General features: G+C 42.0%; 1 protein-coding gene across 4 annotated transcripts in view; it reads left to right on the top strand.

The window, feature by feature from the left end:
- The window catches only part of MYRIP (myosin VIIA and Rab interacting protein), a 399,641-nt gene that overhangs the window by 62,504 nt on the left and 312,170 nt on the right, over window positions 1–24,967 (top strand). For 2 of the 4 annotated variants that reach the window (XM_032408946.1, XM_032408947.1), the window contains exon 2: window positions 8,430–8,573. In XM_032408946.1, the coding sequence (XP_032264837.1) occupies window positions 8,464–8,573 (110 nt within the window). In that variant the 5' untranslated portion in view covers window positions 8,430–8,463. Of the gene's footprint in view, window positions 1–6,276; window positions 7,105–8,429; window positions 8,574–24,967 lie in introns of those variants that run through there. The other 2 variants (XM_032408948.1, XM_032408949.1) reach the window with 2 other exon arrangements.

Genomic DNA, 24,967 nt, shown 5'->3' with positions numbered 1-24,967 from the left:
GGTCTATCCAACAAGAAGATCTAACAATTGTAAATATCTATGCCCCTTACATGGGAGCAGCTAATTATATAAGCCAATTAATAACAAAAGCAAAGAAACACATCGACAACAATATAATAATAGTGGGGGACTTTAACACCCCCCTCACTGAAATGGACAGATCATCTAAGCAAAAGATCAACAAGGAAATAAAGACTTTAAATGACACACTGGACCAAATGGACTTCACAGACATATTCAGAACATTGCATCCCAAAGCAACGGAATACACATTCTTCTCTAGTGCCCATGGAACATTCTCCAGAATAGATCACATCCTAGGTCATAAATCAGGTCTCAACCGGTACCAAAAGAGTGGGATCATTCCCTGCATATTTTCAGACCACAATGCTTTGAAACTAGAACTCAATCACAAGAGGAAATTCGGAAAGAACTCAAATACATGGAGGCTAAAGAGCATCCTACTGAAGAATGAATGGGTCAACCAGGAAATTAAAGAAGAATTAAAAAAATTCATGGAAACCAATGAAAATGAAAACACAACTATTCAAAATCTTTGGGATACAGCAAAGGCAGTCCTGAGAGGAAAGTATATAGCAATACAAGCCTTTCTCAAGAAACAAGAAAGGTCAAGTACAGAACCTAACCCTACACCTAATGGAGCTGGAGAAAGAACAGCAAATAAAGCCTAAACCCAGCAGGAGAAGAGAAATGATAAAGATCAGAGAAGAAATCAATGAAATAGAAACCAAAAGAACAGTAGAACAGATCAACGAACTAGGAGCTGGTTCTTTGAAAGAATTAACAAGATTGATAAACCCCTGGCCAGACTTATCAAAAAGAAAAGAGAAATGACCCAAATCAACAAAATCATGAATGAAAGAGGAGAAATCACAACCAACACCAAAGAAATACAAACAATTATAAGAACGTATTATGAGCAACTCTATGCCAGCAAATTAGATAACCTGGAAGAAATGGATGCATTCCTAGAGATGTATCAACTACCAAAACTGAACCAGGAAGAAATAGAAAACCTGAACAGACCTATAAGCACTAAGGAAATTGAAACAGTCATCAAAATCTCCCAAAACACAAAAGCCCAGGGTCAGATGGCTTCCCAGGGGAATTCTACCAAACATTTAAAGAAGAATTAATACCTATTCTTCTGAAACTGTTCCAAAAAATAGAAATGGAAGGAAAACTTCCAAACTCATTTTATGAGGCCAGCATTACCTTGATCCCAAAACCAGACAAAGACCCCATCAAAAAGGAGAATTACAGACCAATATCCCTGATGAACATGGATGCAAAAATTCTCACCAAAATACTAGCCAATAGGATCCAACAGTACATGAAAAGGATTATTCACCACGACCAAGTGGGATTTTTCCCTGGGCTGCAAGGTTGGTTCAACATCCGCAAATCAATCAACGTGATACAATACATTAACAAAAGAAAGAACAAGAATCATATGATCCTCTCAATAGATGCAGAAAAAGCATTTGACAAAGTACAGCATCCTTTCTTGATCAAAACTCTTCAGAGTATAGGCGTAGAGGGTACATACCTCAATATCATAAAAGCCATCTATGAAAAACCTACAGCGAATATCATTCTCAATGGGGAAAAACTGAGAGCTTTCCCCCTAAGGTCAGGAACACGGCAGGGATGTCCACTATCACCACTGCTATTCAACATAGTATTGGAAGTCCTAGCCACAGCAATCAGACAACAAAAAGAAATCAAAGGCATCCAAATCGGCAAAGAAGAAGTCAAACTCTCACTGTTTGCAGATGATATGATACTTTATGTGGAAAATCCCAAAGACTCCACCCCAAAACTGCTAGAACTCATACAGGAATTCAGTAAAGTGGCAGGATATAAAATCAATGCACAGAAGTCAGTGGCATTCCTATACACCAACAACAAGTCAGAAGAAAGAGAAATTAAAGAGTCGATCCCATTTACAATTGCACCCAAAACCATAAGAAACCTAGGAATAAATCTAACCAAAGAGGCAAAGGATCTGTACTCAGAAAACTATAAAATACTCATGAAAGAAATTGAGGAAGACACAAAGAAATGGAAAAACGTTCCATGCTCATGGATTGGAAGAACAAATATTGTGAAGATGTCAATGCTACCTAGAGCAATCTACACATTCAATGCAATCCCCATCAAAATATCATCCACTTTTTTCAAAGAAATGGAACAAATAATCCTAAAATTTGTATGGAACCAGAAAAGACCCCGCATAGCCAGAGGAATGTTGAAAAAGAAAAGTAAAGCTGGCGGCATCACAATTCCGGACTTCCAGCTCTACTACAAAGCTGTCATCATCAAGACAGTATGGTACTGGCACAAAAACAGGCACATAGATCAGTGGAACAGAATAGAGAGCCCAGAAATGGACCCTCAACACTATGGTCAACTAATCTTTGACAAAGCAGGAAAGAATGTCCAATGGAAAAAAGACAGTCTCTTCAACAAATGGTGTTGGGAAAATTGGACAGCCACATGCAGAAGAATGAAACTGGACCATTTCCTTACACCACACACAAAAATAGACTCCAAATGGTTGAAAGACCTCAATGTGAGACAGGAGTCCATCAAAATCCTAAAGGAGAACACAGGCAGCAACCTCTTCGACCTCAGCCGCAGCAACTTCTTCCTAGAAACATCGCCAAAGGCAAGGGAAGCAAGGGCAAAAATGAACTATTGGGACTTCATCAAGATAAAAAGCTTTTGCAAAGCAAAGGAAACAGTCAACAAAACCAAAAGACAACTGACAGAATGGGAGAAGATATTTGCAAATGACATATCAGATAAAGGGCTAGTATCCAAAATCTATAAAGAACTCATCAAACTCAACACCAAAAGAACAAAGAATCCAATCAAGAAATGGGCAGAAGACATGAACAGACATTTTTCCAAAGAAGACATCCAAATGGCCAACAGACACATGAAAAAGTGTTCAATATCGCTCGACATCAGGGAAATCCAAATCAAAACCTCAATGAGATACCACCTCACACCAGTCAGAATGGCTAAAATTAACAAGTCAGGAAATGACAGATGTTGGCGGGGATGTGGAGAAAGGGGAACCCTCCTACACTGTTGGTGGGAATGCAAGCTGGTGCAGCCACTCTGGAAGACAGTATGGAGGTTCCTCAAAAAGTTGAAAATAGAGCTACCATATGATCCAGCAATTGCACTACTGGGTATTTACCCCAAAGACACAAAAGTAGGGACCCGAAAGGGTATGTGCACCCCGATGTTTATAGCAGCAATGTCCACAATAGCCAAACTGTGGAAAGAGCCAAGATGTCCATCAACAGATGAATGGATAAAGAAGATGTGGTACATATATACAATGGAATATTATGCAGCCATCAAAAGGAATGAGATCTTGCCATTTGCAACAATGTGGATGGAACTGGAGGGTATTATGCTGAGCGAAATAAGTCAAACAGAGAAAGACATGTATCATATGACCTCACTGATATGAGGAATTCTTAATCTCAGGAAACAAACTGAGAGTTGCTGGAGTGGGGGGTGGGGTGGGAAGGATGGGGTGACTTGGTGATGGACATTGGGGAGGGTATGTGCTCTGGTAAGTGTTGTGAATTGTGCAAGACTGTTGAATCTCAGATCTGTACCTCTGAAACAAGTAATGCAATATATGTTAAGAAAGAAAAAAAGAAGAAGAAGAATGTAGCAGGAGGGGAAGAATGAAGGGGGGCAAATCGGAGGGGGAGAAGAACCATGAGAGACGATGGACTCTGAAAAACAAACTGAGGGTTCTAGAGGGGAGGGGGTTGGGAGGATGGGTTAGCCTGGTGATGGGTATTGAGGAGGGCACGTTCTGCGTGGAGCACTGGGTGTTATGCACAAACAATGAATCATGGAACACTATATCTAAAACTAATGATGTAATGTATGGGGATTAACATAACAATAAAAAAATTAAAAAAAAATATTATTGACTATATTCTGTATGCTGTACTTTTCATTTTCATGACTTATTTATCAAAATCATTTTCATCATCTTTATTATAATTCTCAGCATATTCCTTGAACAGTGTTTCAAATATTTGCTGTAATTATGATGAAATTAGATTAGTTTTGTTTAATGTTAGACTTACTTTATATGCTTATTAGAGATACCTTACAGACAAAAGTGTGTATGACTTGAACCTTTTCATAATTATAATAGTAATAACAATAAGTAATAATAATATAATAATAATCATATAATAATTATTTAATAATAGTAGTAGTAAGAAGTAGTACCTTCTTATACAGACAGTATTTCTGTCTTTCCAGTGAGAACTGTGAAGCCTCTGTGATTATCCACAAGCAAATCCTCTCTCCCCCTCAGAGGTCCCATCTTGCTCTTTAAAGTTTTTACCAAATTTATTCCTAAAAAATACGTGCTTTGGCTTTCTACATTTTTAAACTTTTTATAAAAAGGATTATAGTGTGTGCATGTTGCACATATGTGTACATATGGCATGCTTTTCTATCTCAACATTATATTTTTAAGATTCATCCATGTGGATGGGTATACCTACAGGGTGTTCTTTTTCACTGCAGTAGAGAACTCCATTATGTGACACACATATACACTGTTTATCTTCCTCCCATTTATGGATGTTCAAGGTAGTTTCCAGGTTTTATTTGATTTGTTGTACTTTTTGCTTTTTTGAATGTAATGCTAGTAATATCTTCTATTAGGTTGAACTACATGAAATAGGCATTTTTATAAATCGGAATGATACAGACGGGGAATTTCATGTGATCCAACCAAATTCCTATCTCTTGGTGTATATTTGCAAGATTATATCAGAGGAATATACCCTGATGTGGCAGAAATGCCAGTTCCTAGGGTATGTCAACTTTGAAACTGATACATAATCGTGTCACAAAGCAATTGCACCGATTTGTACACACTATAGGAAACCTGCCAGTGGCCCACCTCCTGTCAACACTTGATAAAGACTTTTTATTTTGATGGGTGTGAAATGTGGTTTTGATTTACAATTCTGTAATTACCGATGAAGTTAAGCATCTTTTCATATGTGAATTTGCCATTTCTATGTAAACATGTGCAGGCAGCTTTGGAAGCTGCTTATGGGTGGAGGCGGAAGGATCCTGAGGCGCATGCTAGAAAAAGCCGAGGTTGCCTGATGGTGGCAATGTGGATGGTAAAGGTGATTATGCTGAGGGCTCGGGAAGAAGAGAGGAGGCTGGAGAGAGAGCTTCCATCGTCTGAGAGATTACGGGTATCATCGTGAACAGAACGGGGGCAGAAATATGAATGTTAAAGGTGAGGTCTCAGGCAGAAATGAAGAACATGTTATTGGAAGTGGAGGAATCGGATCCTTGCTATAAGTGGCAGAGAAGTTGGCTGAATTGTGTTCTAGTGTTTTGTGGAAGGTAGAATTTGTAAGTGATGAACTTGGGTATTTAGCTGAGAAGACGTCCAAGCCAAGTGTTGAAGCATGGCCTGGTCTGTCCTTGCTGCTTATAGTAAAATGCAAGTGCAGAGAGTGAAATTAAAGAAGGATTGTTCAGCAAAAGGAACTAGAACGTAAAGATCTGGAAAGTTCTCAGTCTATCCATATTGCAAAAAAATGAGAAAGTGTGTCTGGAGGGAACATAAAAGGTGTGGCCTGACAGCCACTTGGTACATAGATTATAAGTGCGACTTAGGGACCCAGTCAGCCATTTCAGCAGAAACCAGGAATAGAGCTTTGGTTACCCAGGAAAGAGCTGTAGCGAAGCTGTTTGATGGCTTGGCTTTCTGTGCATTGCAAGGGAAGCCAACGAAGTTTTTGAGAATTTATTATCAGTGGACGTACTGACAGTTTAGACTAAACAGAGATAGGATGAAATGAAGGCAGGCTGGTGGCCTTCTGAGATTCTACAGGACAGGCCAATAGAGCCATCTGGCTTGTTATCCTTCAAGAAGGGGGAAGAATGAGGGGCACCTGGGTGGCTCAGTCGTTAAGCGTCTGCCTTCGGCTCAGGTCATGATCCCAGCTTCCCTGGTCTGCGGGAAGCCTGCTTCTCCCCCTCCCACTCCCTCTGCTTGTGTTCCCTCTCTTGCTGTGTCTCTATCAAATAAATAAAATCTTTGAAAAGAAAAAAAAAAAAAGAAGGGGGAAGAATGATCCTGAAAGCAATTCGGAGGTCCCCAGGGCTGCCACTGCCACCATGGCCTTCGGGGTGGGACTCTCTCCTCAGTTACAGAGGGCAGGGCCACTTCCTCAGTTACAGAGGGCCAAGCAGCTGTGGCTACACCCAGGGCCCAGGGGATGGGATAGCCTCCATGCTGGGCTCAGAAGGTAGGGCCACTCTGGTGGGCACAGAAGAAGAGAATTATTCTTCAGCCTTAAAATCTAATGGAACTTGCTTTGTGCTCAGACTTGCTTGAGACCCATGACTCCTTTCTTCTTTCTAGTTTCTCCCATCTAGAATGGGAAATGTCAATCCAATGCCTCTCCTACGTATTGCACTTTGGAAGCAGATAACACGCCGGGTTTCACGGATTCACAGCTGGAAAAGAATTTTACCTCAGGATGAATCATTGCTCACGTCTCGCCTACACCTAAGTTAGAGGATATTTAGAGGAGATTTTGTATTCAGAGTCGATGCTGGAATGGGCTAAGACTTTTGTGGCTGCTAGGATGGGCTGAGTATATGTTACCCCTGAGAAGGACATGAATTTGAGGAACCAAAATGTGAAAGGTTGTGGGCTGAGTTGTGTCACCCCAAAATTCATATGTTGAGGTCTTAACTCCTGTACCTCAAATTGTGACTGCATTTGGAGATTGTATATTTAAAGAGGCAGTTAGGTTAAAATGAGGTTATTAGGGTGGACCATAATCCAGTATGACTGGTGCCCCTATAAGAAGAAATTTAGACATTGACATGTACAGAGGGAAGACCGTGTGAAGAAGAGGGAGAAGACAGCCATCTCCAAGGCAAGGAGTGAGGCCTCAGAAGAACCCAACTCTGCCAATACCTTGATCTCAGACTTCCAGCCTCCAGACCTGTGAGAAAATTAATTCTGGTGTTCAAGCCACCTGGTCTATGGTACGCTGTTATAGCAGCCTGGGCAAACTAATACACCTATCTGTGTGACAGTACCTCTCTGTCTTGATTAATGTAGCTTTATAGTAAAGACATTCCATGATGAGTAGAGGTAGGGAGAGTAGATGTTCAAGCCTTGTTCCTGATCTTAAGGGAGAGCATTCAGGCTTTTTTTTTTTTTTTTATTGTTGCACCTCTAGTTTATTTAGTTATTTTTCTAAGTTAAATGTTGTTAGTTAACATACAGGACAATACTGGTTTCTGGAGTAGAATTCAGTGATTCATCACTTACGTACAACACCCAGTGCTCATCACAAGTGCCCTCTTTCATTGACTATGATGTTAATTTTAGTTTAGATTTTCTTTCTTTTTTCTGAAAATGACCTTCATATAATGGAGGAAGTTTCCTTTTAGTCTTAGTTTGCAGAGGGCTTCTGTCATGAATGGGCATTGAAATGATCATATGATTTTTCCATTTTATTCTGTTAATGTGGTGAATTACACTGGTTGATTTTTGAATGTTGAACTAACCTGGAATTGCTTAGATAAAACCCACATAATCATCTTTTTGAAATCTTGCCGGATTGGTTCCACTAATACTTTATTGAGGATGGTTGCATTCATGTTTATGATGGTCTTCAGTTCTAGGCAATTTTGGGGAATTATGTATTTGATTTCATACCTGGGTGTAGCCATTCATTAAAAATGACTTTCAAAAATATTGTTTCCCATGATTTCTAGGTAAGCACTGCTGGAAGGTGCTCCTTTGAAATACCATCTTTTCTTCTGCTGAGAAAATGGCTAAATAAGATTATTTTACTACATTTCTTCCTTTTGCAGAAGAGAGCTTATTGATTTCTAGTTTATATTTTATACCCATGTGGTGAAAAGTTAAAGGAATATAGTATATATAGATATTTTAAAAAGTATTATAATTTATTTTATTTTGCAATTACATATAATACTTAGAATTTAAAACTTCAAGTCACAAAAATTTAGAATTTTTGGATCCTGTCTTTTGGCATTTTGTGGAAATCCACACTATCCATCTTGTATGCTTCATTGTGTTGAAAAAAGTAATATATGTATTTTTTTCTAACTTAAGGGTTGGGTGGGATGAATGAAACTGGCAGATACTCAGGTACCTTCTCTCTTTCTCTGTAGCCTTGCCAAAATTGTCTGTAAATGTTTGATGAATATGAGAGCAGAGCAAGATACTATCTTAGATCAAGCTGTATTCATTCTGTGTTAATGACAAAATGGGTTGATTTTTGTCCCTTAGACCTTTCCTCTTTCCCTCAATTTGTGGTCTCTCCTTGATTTCTCAGGTCTTGTGTCATCATCTGTGCTTGGTATTAAATCATGGGGAGGAAGCTGGACCTGTCTGGTCTGACCGATGACGAAACAGAGCATGTTCTCCAGGTGGTTCAGCGAGACTTCAATCTTCGAAAAAAAGAGGAAGAACGGCTAAGGTGAGATGCTTCTATTGCCCTCCTGGGTACCATGAGACAGCATTCCCGAGGGTGTTCCTTGCTGCTAGCCCTAAGTTTGAAGTCTTTTATGTCATGTACACACACTTCTGTTTACAGGAAGAATGCCCTGTCCTCTGTAGAAAGGTTCACCAGCGTCAGTGCTGGGCACCGTAACGTCAGTTCAGAAATGTGACTGTTCACACTCCCTGTCAAGGTTTTCTTTGGGTTGCTACCCTCTATGTTTTTAGCTGTAGGAAGTTTGTAATGACAGTGGCTGTTTTGAGCTTGTTCCTGACTTTAAGTTTCCTGTTGGCAGGTATTACTGAAGAATAACCAAAGTGTTAGGTGAACAGTTCTTGAGAGAATTAGACTCACACATGCACAGTCTTCTGCTAGAGAGCTCAGCTCCTGTGATACAGGAAAAGAGCTCAGAAGACCTGGGACGGGGAAAGGGCCCACTATACCAGGCTGCGATCACCTGGCCCAGCACCACCCTCCTCATTTTATAGAGGAGGAAACTGAGGCCCAGAGAGGAGCCCTTCTGACTTCCCGTTGGTATTTCCTTGTGGAATGTTCTGGGAAGTACCCCTATTGCTGTTCATTTGGGTAGAGATACCTAAATGTGGAAGAAGTCAGAGTGACCAAAATGAGGTTATGTGTTGGGTCTAGTATGTTGGAACTAGATGGTAAGTCATCATTAGCTGTCCTCATTCATCTGTCTGTTATCCCTCGGGATTGCATGGGTTTATCATGGTACCATCTCCTTCCTTAGCCACGGAGCTCAAAACTCCAGTCTTTGTAATTCCTCCCCTGACTTGGTCCCCACACAGGGCTGGGCCAGGCACTGTTGATTCTGCCTCCTCACCTTCTGTCCTGACCTTCTCCGGGTCTAGCTTTTATCACTGTCATCCTGGGAATTGGCATAATCTTAGGACCTTCTGCCTCCACTCCTCCAAATAGCCAGGGTTGTGCCACATCTGAGCCCCAACTGGGTCCTCTCCCACTCAGCTTAAAATTGGTGTGGATTGTTTTCCTTTTCCCTTGGGATACCTCAGACTTTCTGTTTCTTTACAGTATTTCCTCCCTTACTAGATTATAAGCACTGTGGTATAATCATCTTTGTTTTTACCACGTTTTGTTTGTCTCTCATATTATCTGTATTCAATATGTACTTGTTAGAGGGAAGACAAAAAAGCCCTGCTAATTAAATAATTAATTGATTTGTAGACCATGTGGCAGGCACTGTTCAATCTGTTGGGTAAAAGGTGAGCAAAACCATTCTTTGCTCCGGGCGCCTGGGTGGCTCAGTTGGTTAAGCGACTGCCTTTGGCTCAGGTCATGATTCTGGAGTCCCAGGATCGAGTCCCACATCAGGCTCCCTGCTCAACAGGGAGTCTGCTTCTCCCGCTACCCCCTCTTGTGCTCTCTCTCTCTCTCTCTCTCACTCTCTCTCTCAAATAAATAAATAAAATCTAAAAAAAAAAAAAAAACATTCTTTGCTCCATGGAGTTTATATTCCAGAGCTGAGCTGACAAATACCATAGCCACAACTCATGGGTGGTGACCAAGCACTTGAAATGTGGTGAGCCTGAATTGGGATGCACTGTAAGTGTAACATACACACCAGATTTCAAATTTAGTACCAAAAAAGGTATAATATCTTATTAATAATTTTATATTGTTTCACTTTGAAATGCTCCTGTTTTGTCTATATGAGGTTAAATAAAAAACATAAGTAATTTTCCCTGTTTCTTTTTATTTCCTTTAGTATGGCTACTAGAAAATTCAAAATTATATATACGTCTCATATTATGTCTCTATTGGATAGCGCTGCTCTAGACGGAGGAGAGGGAGGGGAAATGAACAAATAAAAATGTATTTATATATATTCGATAGTGGTGAGAACCATGAAGAAAAATAAAGCAGGGAAGGGGGCAGAGCCTGGTGTGGGGTGGCAGGTGCTGTTTTTCCATGGGCTGCTCAGGGAAGACCTCTCTGGGGACATTTGGGCAGAGATCTGAAAGAAGCGAGGGAGGAAGCTGTGCTGCTCTCTGGGGTGACATGAGTCACAGCAGAGGGAACCACAGATGTTACGTTTCTGACTCAAAGACATGCCTTGTCTGTTTTCTGAGGAGCTAGGAGGGAATGAGCCAGGGAAGCATTGTATGGAACACAGTCTTAGCAACAACCTGAGCCCAAACCTTATAGTAAGTAGTGAATCTGTGGGAAAGCCCTGAATCTTACTCTAGCCTGAGGAATCACAGAGTTTTCAGCACAGGAGTGACATGACCTGACATCTGCTTTATAGAGTCACTGTGGCTGCTTCGTGGGGAAGACATCATAGAAAGGCAGGACAAGCAGCTTAGGAACTGACAGGAGGCAGCAGTGCAGGTGAAAGGTCGTGCTTTCTCAGAGCAGGGGAGGGGCAAGGGGTGGTGAGTGGTGGTCAGATCCTGGAAACATGTCAGAGGTAGAGCCTGTAGGATTTGCATTTCCTTATCGGGATAGGAAACGTAAGAGGGAGAGTCAGGGAGGACTGTGAGGTTTGTGGCTTGGGCGACTGGGAAAATGAAGTTGCCTTTCACTGAGTGGAAAGACTGAAAAGCAGAGAGTTGGCAGGCAGCTGGAACTGAGCTCTGTCTTAAATATCTTCAACTTGAGATCATTTTTAGACATCCAAGTAGAGATGTCAAGTTGGCATTTGTATATTTTCATCTAGAGTTCAGGTGGGAAATCCAAGCCAGAGACAAAAATTTTGTAAAGGAAATGGTCACCAAAGGTCAGGAGAGTAGGCAGAGCTGGAGCATACAGTCCAATGCCAGTCAACACTAAGACTGTTTGAAATTTGTGGCCACTAATTTACATTGAGACCAATTTCAGCACAGTAGTGTGTGTTTCTCCTGCATGATTCAGCTTCTCTCCTCACCAGGACCATCAACAAGAACCATGTCTCCCTCAGTCTTGTGTCCCAAGCTCTGGGCACTGGGCCTGGCCCACAGTGGACATGCCCTAAGTATCTGTGGAACAGATGGATAAATGTAGATTGTCTGTCAATCTATATAGCCAACTTTATGTATGGCTTGAAGAATCAGTCTTACTATTTTCTAGGAATCATTAAGACCATCTGTGTATCATGCTTCATCTCCTGGAAACTCAAATATGGGTAAGCCACAAACTTACCTAGTGTTTTCTGATTGTGGACACTTGTCTTAGCTCCACTGAAGTCACATGCAAGTCTCTGTAGAAGACTTGCTTTATGCTTGGTTTGGGGAGAAGTGCTTAAATGCAGTGAAGTTGCCATTGCACTTGAAGTGGGCGCCTTCTTTCTGTTGAGGTCATGTGGTCTTAGTAGCTAGTAGTCAGCAGCTCTGCTGCAGTTCCACACAAATGCATGATCATGGGAACCTACATGTGTTGGGGAAAGAATGATACTTGAAGCCACCAGTGTCTAATGAGGAGTAACCCAGCACCTCTTCTGGTCCTGGGAATGGATGGTTTTCCTCTGAAGACAGCCATCACTGCTGTCCCTCTACCCATGGCCCAGTCGACATGCCTCCCTGGGTGCCTACCAAACTCAGAATGATTTTGGCATAGGACCTTACTGTTGGATAAGAAGAGGTTGAGACAACACCACCTCAAAACCAATGAAATCAAACATTTGCCTCACCTTTTCCATATTACTTGGATTTAGGGTGCATGGGAGAGTCTAGGAAGCTGTGTTATAGCAGGCATTTTTGAATTTTTTAATATTTGCTTTAATGAACATAAGACTCAGAATGGAGGATTTTTAATTTTAAAGTTTTAAATTGAATTACATGTCTTTTCTCCTGACCAGCTGTTTTTTACTTACCTAGTTTCTCAGATGAGCTTTCGTGGGGGTAGCTCTTGGGTGTAGAGCTTATACATTGTTTCTGATGATCATCAGTGTGGACATAAAGTGTAGTAAATACATAGGTGGTGGAAGTGTGAATTAAATGTCCTCAGAACATAAGGAGAGGTAGTGGGGCTGAAGAACTCAGTACAATTAGGTCATTGAAATGAATTCACAAAAAGAGAACTAAAAGGTGTAAAGCAGTCACTGTGAACTGGCACTGCCCTGGGTACTCTGCAAATTCATCTTATTGACTCATTGCAGGAGTCCCTATAAGGTGGATCTCCATGTTACATGGAAGAACCTGAGCACAGAGAGGTTGCAAGGCTTGCTCAGAATAGCACAGTTCATTGGGGATAGAGCCAGAATTTTGTTTCCCAAATTCTCTCAGTTATATAGCCTCAATTAAACCTTTTCAAACTGCCTCCCTCCCTTCCTTCTTCCCTCTCCCCTTCTCTCCTTCCCTCTTTCCTTTATTCTCTCCTTCCTCTCCACCCATTCCCCCAACCCCTCCCTCCCCCTGCCCTTGCTTTCCCTTTCCTTCCCTTTCTTTTCTCTTTCTTTTTTTGTGGTTAGGATTTTGTTTAACCAAGAGATAGCCAGAGATGGTGAAGAGAGCCTTGTTTTAGAGTTTGGAAATGTGAGTTTGGGTCTTAGCATGAGCCCCAACCTTTGGAAACACACTTAATCTTACTACAATATAACTTGCTCCTCTGTAAAATGGGACTAGAGGCACCTGCCCTATCTAGTCCATTATGTTGTCATAAATACTGAAATAAGTGATGTATTTAAAAGTGCTTTATGAGTTGTTAAAGATACATGAGGGTAAATGGGAGTAACTGACATAGATAGGAGGAAAATGTTGGCAGGTGGTGGAAGCCCCATGATTTGGGGGAGTCTTCCAAGACGGAGAGCTAGGATGGCATCCTCATGAACTGGAGCAATGGGGAGGTAGAAGGGACAGTCTGCACCTTCAGCCAGCATCTCTCTCCTGAGTTCAGGCCTGTAGAGTTTGCCCTTGAGAAATGGGAGCACAAGCCTTCTGGATGGCTCTCTCAGACATCCCACAGGTACCTCAGCCTGCCGTGCCCAAACAGTGCCCTCTCCCAAGGGGTCAAGGGATGGGGAGTCACAGACACTGGCCTGACTTTGCAGACCAGCTGGCTCACTGACCTTCAGCAGGAGGAGCACCAGGCTTTTCAGGGCCATTGGGATCACACAGACACACCTGGGAGGTCCCATATGATTTAGTGTGCTCTGGACAGACTTAAAAAATACATAATTACAGTTTGTTTTTAAAGATGAAGTTCACATATGCACATAGCTGACATGTATAGTTGAAGTTTGACAAATATATACAATTATAAAATATATACATTATATATACAAATATACATAATGTATAAAAAAATATACATAAATGTAACCAGCACTCCCGCGAAGATACAGAACACTTCCATCAGCTCCAAAAGCTCCCTGCCTCCAATCAGTCCCCATGCCTCAGTGGTAGCGACAGTTTTGGTTTCTATCAATGGGTGGTATTCCTTAGGGATCTGTCTTTTTTTTTTTGCTCAGCATGCTGCCTTTGAGATTTATCCATGTTGTTGCGTGCGTCAACAGTTAGTTCCTTTATATAACTGGGTTGTGCTTCATGGTATGTTCCGTGCTCTCACAGCTTGTGGACCCATTCTCCTGTTAATTGTACCATGGCCAGTTTTTAGCTGTTACGAACAAAGCTGCTATAAACATTCTTGTCCAAGTGTTCATTTCTCTTGAGCAAATACTTAGAAGTACAATTGCTAGGTCTTAGGGAGGTACACACAAGTAGAAAGTATAAAAAAACCACTGTGTATCCACACCACTTATAGCAACTACCAGCATCCAAAGCCAATTGCAGACATCATGTTGTTTTGCCTCAAAATACTTCATCATGCATCTCAGAAAAGGCATTTTCTTACATAGCATAATGCATTTTAACAGCTAACAAAATTAAATAATTCCTTACTATCCTTTAATATCCAGTAAATTTATCCAATGATCTTTTTTAAAAAGTCTTTTTACAGTGAATGTCTTCATGTCAGAATGGAAACAGTGTCCACTCATTAATTTAGCCATTTTGAATTGAAAGTCCCTTAATTTTGTCATGACTTCTGACTTAAATCAGAAGTCAAGAGTGGTACTGGGTGTCTGTGGGAATAGTTTTGATTTGTTGTTCTTGTAGTCAGGCAGAGTTAGAGATGGAGCTTAGTTTTTGTTTTGTTTTGTTTCTGTTTTTGTGTTAGAGAGTACAAGTGAGGCAGGGGTGGGTGGGGACAGGGAGAGGGAGAGAGAGAACCTCAAGCAGAATCCACACTCGGTGTGGAGCCCGACACAGGGCTTGATATCATGACCCTGAAATGATGACCTGAGCCGAAATCAAGAGTCGGGCGTTCAAACAACTGAGCCCCTGGCTCAGGCATCCCTGGAGATTAGTTGTGTTATAATTTTCCTCTAAAAAGGTCTTTTTTCACAATTTGTTCCATTGGTCTCCCTTCAAATTCTATTAAAATTTTCTTTTAAATCCATAACTTGTGTTCTTTTTCTTTTCAAAAACCATGTATTTAGATTGAATGGGATATTTTAAGAAATGTAGAAGGGACAGCATGATTGTCATGGCAGGTGAGTGGAGAAGGGCACCGTGAGAAGTGTTGTAGATACCATTTTTTCTAGGACTCCCAGTCAGTGGCGAGAAGAGTTCTTTTCCCCACTCCCCTCGCGCCCATCCCATCACAACCGGGATGTATACATCAGCTTCTGTATATATGCATACTCATAGGTCTTACTATATAAAGAGATTCTGTGGACTCCATACCAGTAAGATTATGTGCTTTCCCAACACTGGGGATGTGGGGTGTTGAACATTTAATCCCATTAAAAGCTATATGTAGAGTGGGACTGTTTGGGGGAAGACCGAGGACTGGATGGGCCTGAGGATGGTAGACATGCAGTACCAGACAGTGGAGGGGTCCTTATTTACAAGTTCAGTAGAGTGAGTGCCGATTGCATTTCTCCAAGACACACAACAGCATTAGAGCTATGGATGGAAGATGTTGGAGAACATCTTCACGTTGATTTCTGCTCCTACCTCCAGGGACCTAATCTAATCAGGTAAATGTGTAGAAAATACACATTATACTTGGTTAGTTTTATTCTTTTTTTTTTTTTATCAGATGATTTCATGCAAATTTAGAAATCAAAATGGTAAAGAAGACCTTATAATGAAAAGCACATATCCTCTGCTCCCTGTTGAATTGTTTTATTCTCAGTTCTTAGTTCTTGGTCTTCCTGGCATTACCTCCATAAACCTAAAGAGCATGCTTATGTTGCTATTTCATAATTAATGAATTAATTTTAGACATTCTTTCAATTCTCTGCTCTGAATGATTGGGGTTTCACTCACTTACGCTACCATTACTTTTTGTTTCTTGATGTTTCTTATACTTGTTCCTTGATATTTCTTGTATTAACTTTGGCTTGGTGGTCATATTTCAAACTTTGAGTCTCATTCCATCAACTTTTGCTATGCCTTCTTAATTCTGACCATGCAAATGTGCATATCAGTGCCCTGCCTTCCCTCTACCCCTCCTTCCACTTTCTTTATCTCACATCTGTCCCTGTGGTACCTTTACTCTTACATATCCAAGCTTGAGTCCATTCACAGGCTGTTCCGCAAACATATTTGAGCCTCTCCAGTTTTGTTCAGAAGTTGACTCAAATGTTGAAAATCAATAAGTAGCCTTAAGTAATTATGATGGAACATATTGTCTGTGCTCCCTCTCCTTTTTTAGAACTTCACTGAAATCTGTAGGTGGCTGATTGTTCTCCTCCTTTTCTCTTTACTTTTATAAATTAATTGCACTTTTATTTCTTTGCTGTCATTTTGAAGTAGTCTTAGGAAGGATGAGAGGCTGCTAAGTGTTTGCTTAGTCTGTCATCTGGATTTGCTAGTCAGGGCCGTGAGGCCCCTGGGGAGGGTGCAGAGATGAAGAGCACTCCAGCGTGCGACATGAACCCAGAGCACCCTCTCAGTCAGACAGATGCAGATGTGAATCCTTCTACCACTTCTTACCTTAGGCTTGTTACCCAGCCTCTGAGCCTCGGAGGTCGAAATGAGTCTGGGAGAGACTGGATCATTGCTGTACATGAACACTGTCTATCCTCAGGAAAATTAACATTTCTGGAAAGTCTGCCCTGACTTTCACTTCACCTCTGTGGATAGAGCCTTGGGAGGGAGGGGGAGGAATCAATCCATGCCATGGACCGTGTTCTTGCTGTCTTAGATCCATCCCCAGGTTCCATAATTCCAGGCATCAGTGATGCCCACTGAGAGACACACCCTCTCATGGATTTCAGGTTTCTATATTTTTCTTGGCTTGATTGCCTTCTCTGCTTCTAGTGTTGGTCTCTTTGACAGAGTAAATAGGGTTAAATATTATTGTGTCTGCACAGGATTCAATGAGAGGAATAAATGAATTCGTATAAAAACTCAGTATATTCAGTACTGTCTGCTATGATGTGCCCTAGTGGCTAATGAGATTCATCATCGGCATATGAAGTTTCTCTGTTCCCTCCTTTCCTCAGTTATGCAACTCCTGAAAAATCTTTATAGAGTAGAAAAAATAACTAGACATATATACTGCATTGAAGGCCATGCTGTTCCAGAAGTCTTACTCAACCACTTTATTTCTTAGAATTTGAGTTTCTGGGGACAGTGGGAGTGTGGGAGCCCCAGCCAGGATCAGTGTGGTGTCTATAGCAGCTCTGAGCCTGGCACCAGGCGCCCATGGAAGTTTTGGGCCAGCCGGGATTTTGATGACATCATTTATGGCAGCAGTAAAGCCTTAGAGGGGGATCGAGGCTGTGATTGGGAGGAAGAAGTGCTAAATATAGCTTCCTAGGCTGTAGGCAGACTAGCAGACAGACCACCACAGTGCAGTATGGCTGGAGGTGGGGATGGCCAAGTCTTGTTGCCTTCTTTGTTGGACTCCACGTGCTTCCCGAATGACTCAGATCCAGGAAGCCTGGCATCCATTTGAGCATGCCAGGCTCCCTGTGGTAGCCACAGAAGGCACGGCCACAGACTTGCACATTGTCCCTACTCAGGGGCTATGTTTGCTATGTACTGGGCATTTGGCTGGGTGTTCCCTTCTCTTCATCTGCCTTTCTGTGTTTCTGGCATACTTAATTGTAAGAACTTCTTTTTCTTCTGTAATGTAGCGTATCGCAATGTTCTGTTAATATCTGTTCCGATAAACAGATTAAATTAGTAAAATAAATAAATGAAATGCCATCTGTATGGTAGAGATAGAGAGTGCTCACCAAATATTTCATGTGTTCTTGCACATTTCCCAGCCTCCCCTGCGGTTAGGTCAAGCCCATGTAACTAGGTCTGGCCAATAGGCTGTGGGAGGAAGGGTATGTGTCACTGCTAGGCCAAGGCACTTAGAAGCTGATATTCCTCCCTACCCCCTGCCTGCTCTGGGGACCATGGAGGCCTCATGTTGAGACATGGCATCACCAGAGGGACAGAGCCTGCTCTCTAAGACATTCGATGGAACAGAGGTTCTGATGACCAGCAGGGGACCTTATGTGACAAAGAAAGAAACTTTTGTTGGGTGAAGTCACTGAGGACTTGGGGTTTATTTGTTATAAAAACATACTCTAGTATTGCTTTGACTAATAGTTTCTGGGAGCTCAAAGGGACCCAAGGATTCATTATACCCCACCCTTGGCTTTGCCGCTAAAGAAGCAGGCTTGGAGGGTGCATGGGCAGATAATGGTAGAGTCTGGCCAAGACCTGAGGTTCCCAGTGCTAGGGCTCCTGGTCTTCTTCCACCATCTGGCCCCTCATGTAGTAGAAGATACCATGGAAAGATCTTCAGACGTACAGTAGAATCATAGTTTATACCCTATGATTTTATATTGTCAGGCACGTTTACAAAGTGGTTTTAAAAAGTGACTGTTAATTGCACAGTATTCTGGTGTTCACACTGAGTCCTGGAAGCACTTATGAGATAGCCACAGCCTTTAAAATTTCTCATTTAATACATGCTTGCCAGAAGCTAGTTAGCATCTGGATAACTTCCAAAGATTTGCTGGTGCTCTAGTGGACTTGGTCTGTGGTGGAGCAGGGGTTAGATATAATGAAATGGTTTCCTGTAACTGCAACTGGCCATTAATTGTCAGGGTTTGCTGAGCTGACAGTGTACTTAAGCCTACCATGGACAGTGGGGCCAGGCTGGGCCAGGCCAGGGGAAGGAAGGGAGGGAAGGGGCGAGATGCGCAGAGCACTTCCTGCCTGTTTTTTTCTGAGAGGCTTGGTGATGATAGTATGCAAGCGTCTCCCCCTTTCCCCGTGTTAAGGAAAGGGAACCAAATTCACCTGGACACCTGCTTCCTGCTGTCTCGACGGTCTCAATTGCTCACTTGCTGATAGGACCTGCACCTGCTTTGCCACTTGGGGGGAGGGCAGCATTCCACCCCCCACCCCAAGAGTCAGGTCTAAGAGTTGTAAGGAAATAAGTAAGAGGTGCCAGGCATGTGGAAGAACCACTGCAGGGAAGCGGAGCATCTCCCCAAACTGGAAATGGTTTGTGTTTCTAGTCTGTTTTACAGACACTCCTTTGAGGATTAATCGGCATTTTTTTAAGAAGAAAGAACACGGTGCTTTTAATAAAATGAGTTAGTGATCTTTCTTCATTCAAAATTCATTTTAATTTTAAACAAATTAAAATTTTATTATAAGAACTTAATTTTTCAAGACGTTTCTTTTTCACAGAGTAAGATGCCTTTGTTCTCAGTGTCTTTTGTTGGGACACTTAAATTGATCTAATGAGTTAACAAATACTCCTGGTTATATCCTTCTATGAAGCTGGAAGTCACTTGGAATAGATGTGCCCTACGGTTTATGAAATAACTGAGCATTCACAGAGTTCCCCTGCCTGACATCTCTGCACTGGCCCTTTGTAGCCCTTGAGATTCCACACTGACACTGCAGCATTAACCTGTCTAGTTAATGGATCTGCCATCTGGGAGCGGATAGCAGGAATTCCTTCCTCTGCATTGGTAGATCAGATTAACCAACCAGTCACCTGGCCGTGCTCTGAAAGAACAGCGCACAGAGCAGGTATGTTTTATAGTGGAGTGGAAGGTCTGGTATGGCACTGTTTGAGAGTCTGTTTGTGATGGGGGAAGACCCAGTAGGAGTCAGAACTGGGAGACGCCAGGAGAGAGCCTGGGGTCCTGTGGAGGCAGGTATGGGGACCTCAAAAGGGAATAGGAAGGGGAGGGTATAGAGTATCAATCTCAAAGCTAGAGGGGGCCTCCCAAGATTTTTTTAAAATTTCCTTTTTGTTTATTTTTGGAATTTTTATTAATAATGAAAAGGTTAAATATGCTAAATCAAAGCTGTTGGATTCATTTATTTCAAAATCATGGACTTAATGTCAGTACTGTCCTGGGCAAAAGTAAAGGGGATGAAAGGGCAAGGGGAGAGAGGGAGAGGTTCACAATTTTTCTTTTAATTTTATTATGTTATGTTAATCACCATACATTACATCATTAGTTTTTTTTATTATGTTATGTTAATCACCATACATTACATCATTAGTTTTTGATGTAGTGTTCCATGATTCATTGTTTGCATATAACACCCAGTGCTCCATTCAATACGTGCCCTCTTTAATACCCATCACCATCCCCCCACTCCCCTCCCCCCTAGAACCCTCAGTTTGTTTCTCAGAGTCCATAGTGAGAAGTTCACAATTTAATAAGTGTCTTAACTCTTGCAGAAGAGTCTGAAAGGTGGGCTGAGTCTTACATGTATAACTAGGATGCTCTAGAGAGTAAGAAATAAAAACATCAAGGCAGACCCATGGGACTACTTGCATTTCAGTGGGAGGTAGGAAAAAGGAAAGACTTCCTAAAGAGGGGTACCTTTTGATCTGATTCTTGAAGACGAACAGGATTTTTTAAGTGGATTGAAACCAAGGTCTGGGAGCCTCCTGGGCAAAGTAATAAAGATAGAAAAGAGGACTTATTTTCTCAACCCCACATCACGGCCTGTGGGGGGCCAGGGAGGAAGACAAGTAGTTCTACTTCCACTGTTCCTAATCATGTGGAATAGAGCGTGGTGTTCCAGAACATCATCTCTTATTCCTGGCAACCCTCAGAAAAATGCTTTTCTTATCCATTGCCAAAATGGGGAAACTGAGGACCCAAAAAGATGTTAAGTAACTTGCTCAGGTTGCACATAGTGAGAGATAAATCCAAACCTAGGCAGCGTCATCCCAGAGCTGGGTCCATTAACTAGGATAGCAGATAGCACACAGCCTTGGCATTGAGACAAGGGACCCAGGTGCCATGGGGCAGAGTAGGGGAAATTAGGGTCATCTTAGAAAATCTGGTACCAGTGCTTACTAAAATTGGGGGCATTGCAGGAATGGGGAACTAGTAAGGTTTCAGTTAGGATATGGGGAAGGGTAGTTGGGACATCATAGTAGGCATTAGCCACCTGTGGCATTGAACACTTCAAATATGGCTTGTCCAAACTGAGATGTAGTCCAGGTGTAAAATACGCTCTGGATTTCAAAGATCTAGTATGAAAAAAAGGATATAAAATATATCATTAATAATTTTTTTTTAAAGATTTTTTTTTTAATTTATTTATTTGACAGAGAGATAGCACAAGTAGGCAGAGCGGCAGGCAGAGGGAAAGGGAGAAGCAGGCTCTCTGCTGAGCAGGGAGCCCGATGCGGGGCTCGATCCCAGGAGCCTGGGATCATGACCTGAGCCGAAGGCAGCCGCTTAACCGACTGAGCCACCCAGGCGCCCCTATCATTAATAATTTTTATATTGAAAACAAATTGATTCAACAGAAAAATGAAGTGGGGGAAATCGGAGAGGGAGATGAACCATGAGAGACTATGGACTCTGAGAAACAAACTAAGGGTTCTAGAGGGGAAGGGGGGTGAGGGGATGGGTTAGCCTGGTGATGGGTATTAAAGAGGGCACATACTGAATGGAAAAAAAAAAGAAAACAAATTGAAATGTATCTTAAAATTACATTTTTTTGGTTTTGTTTTGTTTTGCTTTGGAAATTGAGCTTTTATTTTTTATTTATTTATTTTTTTGATGTAGTATTCCATGATTCATTGTTTGCATATAACACCCAGTGCTCCATTCAATACGTGCCCTCTTTAATACCCATCACCATCCCCCCACCCGCCTCCACTCTAAAACCCTCAGTTTGTTTCTCGGAGTCCATAGTCTCTTGGTTTGTCTCTCCCTCCGATTTCTCCCCCTTCATTTTTCCCTTCCTTCTCCTAATGTCCTCCATGTTATTCCTTATGTTCCACAAATAAGTGAAACCATATGATAATCGACTTTCTCTGCTTGACTTATTTCACTTAGCATAATCTCCTCCAGTCCCATCCATGTTGATGTAAAAGTTGGGTATTCATCTTTTCTGATGGCTGAGTAATATTCCATTGTATATATGAACCACATCTTCTTTATCCATTCATCTGTTGAAGGGCATCTCAGCTCTTTCCACAGTTTGGCTATTGCGGACATTGCAGCTATGAACATTGGGGTGCATATGGCCCTTATTTTCACTACATCTTTGTCTTTGGGGTAAATAAAATGTACAATTAAAACTAATTTTACCTTTTTTTTTTTACTTTTTAAAAATGTGACTACTATATGACGTTTTTATTGGACAACACTGGTTTGGAATGCTAGGTTAAGCAGTTTGGAATTTATAAGACTAAAAAGTAAGCTTTCTTCCTTAATTTTGTTTGGGGCTAGTGCTTTTCTATATGAGGTTTTTAGGTATCTGAAGAATCTGGCTAATGTCTTAGCTACCTAATTGTATATTGACATTTGCTATGAAGTATTGTCATCTCTGTCCTGTGAAGGTGATCTCAGAATACTGCCCTGGTTTTGGCCTGACTGTATAGTTTAAAAGGAAAGTACACTGTGTGTTGCCATAGTCACTGCAGAGAGTTTGCCCATCTCAGGATGGAATAAACCCTTTGATGTTTCTCTGAAGTTAATGGTTGACCAAGTATGTCATGACCTTTGAAATAATATGTGACTTTAGAATGGCCTTATATTCATAATTTGTATGATGTTTATGGCACCATAAAATTATAAGTTATCCCATATTTGCCTGCGGGGCTTGCCTTTAGGAATGACCAGGAGAGGTTGATGCTACAAATAGAGACAAAAGGGAATGATAACTAAAGCTTTTATTCACTTTCAGATTTATAGCCCTTCAAAGATGTGTAGTTACTAATTTGTAGATTCTGGATACATTCTCTCCATAATCCCCTATTCTGTAATAACAGTTTCTTACGAGGTTGCCGTTGTGGTTTTAAGTTCCTGATCTTATTTACTTTTCCACTGCAAATGTCAGAGCCTCAGCTCTACTGGGCTGTGATAAAGCTTTTTGGCGCAAATTCTTGGCCTGACCTTCATTCCTCAGACCTCTGGCTGTGGAAGGCATTTCTTTGGCATTAGGTGTGCACAGAATTCAGGACTTGAAAGAGAATAAGGAGGAAAGTTTCTACAGCCATTGTAAAAGCAGCTTTCTTCAACCGCTAATTCAGGCACGTACACAATCATTTCACCAGGAACACAGAGTTGGTGAGCGCAGATGGGCAGCTTGGAGATCAGAATTTCTCATACTTCCTCGCTGTATGCTGTGCTGCTGGAACAACAGCTGCCTTGTTCCATGAACTTCTTCAGTTCTTCGGTGGCCAGCGGCTGCCTTCCCTCCTTATCAGCTCCTAAAGCCAACAGTTCCTAAGCTGATACATTCAGAAGGAAATTCATGAATGATCTGTCTGACTCACAGCTGACTTATAATGAGCTCCTTCTTCCAGATGGGAGACTCCTGGTCCAGTGTAGAGATTCCTTTGCTGGAAATTGGAGCAAGGCCTCCGATTCCAAGAAGAGCTGAGCCCCAGGTGCACCCCAAGTCCCAGCCCTCTGCAGCGCACTCTGGCCCCCGCTGGCCTAAATCATAGGCTCCCATTCTGCATTAACTAGTAATGTGTGTAGGCCTAGGACTCAAGTGCCCTGCCCTGGCTGATTCTTCTCCCCATGCCTCAGGCCAAAGCCAGAGTGCCTAGCTCCTACATGTCTAACCAGATTCTGAGTCCCAACATGTTGACGTATCCAGGAGGTTGGCAGGGTCTTTGATTCTGACCTTCTTTGGAATTAGTTCTAGAATGGAGTTATCTCCTTGGCCTCTACCAGGCTTCCCCAAATGTTTGTGTGTGGTGCACCCCTCTAGCTGTGCCAGTTACCCCTGGTCATCTCCCACTGTGTAATGCTTCTCTTGCCTTCTACTCGCAGCCACCAGGGCCCATTCCTCGTTCAGTATGAGATGGGCTGGGCTGTGACCTTGCCCCATTCCATGGCAGGAATATACCTGGATCCTGTGCTTCCTCACTTCCCAAGACTGCTCCTGGCCCCTGGTTGGACAGATGTGGTTTTGTATTGCTCTCAGAATTCCATCTACAGGATCCCCTACCCCTCTGCCCTACTCATCAGTGCTGGAGCCTACCTGAGTGCTCTTGTCAGATCCCTGCGCTGCCCTGAACCAAGGCTCAGGCAAGGTCCCTGTCAGACTGCCCAATGGCTGTGGCTTGTGTCCCTCCCTGAGCTGCATCTCTGAGCCCCAAGAGGATCTGCAGTTCCCCAGGCCCTGGCTTTTGCCATGTGGCCTTGCCCTCTCCCTTTCTTTCCTGCCTTCTCCTTCTCCTTCTGGCTTGGTTCCCCCACAACAGGTTTATCCAACTGGGTGGGTCCAGAACTAAATCCTAGAAGCTTCTATTCCTGTGAGAGCATAAACAACATCTGTGTGTGGTCCCAAAGTAGACCATAATGGCCTACACTGTCTGCCGTGCTTTGGGTATGTGTGGTGAGAGAGGGAGAGAAAACTCTAAAATTCATTGTCGACTATATTTTTGATCCTCCTTCCTTCACACAGTATTTATTCATTTTACATGAACCTCAGAGCAAAAGCATGGGGGTGGAATGTAATGCCAGATGCTCAATTGTAATACATGTCTTGTTGAAAATATAAGAACTAAGGAGTTCATCAATATTGGTTTGCTTTATAACCAAAGAATCCTCACCTGACATGTGACCTTGGACATGTTCCTTCATCTTTTGTGTCTCTGCTTTTCCCACTGTGCAGTAAGAATGATGGGGGTGCTGTCTGGGGACTGTGAGGGTTCCATGAATTAATACATGGACAGTCCTGTGGACAGTGCCTGGGACATAGAGAGGACTCAGGAAAGCTGTTAGTGGCTTGCTCCGGGCTGGTTCATCTGGTGCAGGAATTAAATCATTATAATTACATTTATATTTTCATATTTGTTTAATACATTTGAATGGTTTTATGGCTTGGCTTTTCCTAAAGCAAGGTACTTTCTTTCTTTCTTTCTTTTCTTTCTTTTTTTTTTTTTTTTTT

The sequence above is a fragment of the Phoca vitulina genome, unplaced genomic scaffold (genome assembly GCF_004348235.1).
Source record: "Phoca vitulina isolate PV1807 unplaced genomic scaffold, GSC_HSeal_1.0 scaffold10, whole genome shotgun sequence".
In the NCBI taxonomy this organism is placed as follows: domain Eukaryota; kingdom Metazoa; phylum Chordata; class Mammalia; order Carnivora; family Phocidae; genus Phoca; species Phoca vitulina.
This window is presented reverse-complemented; position numbering and strand designations above follow the sequence as displayed.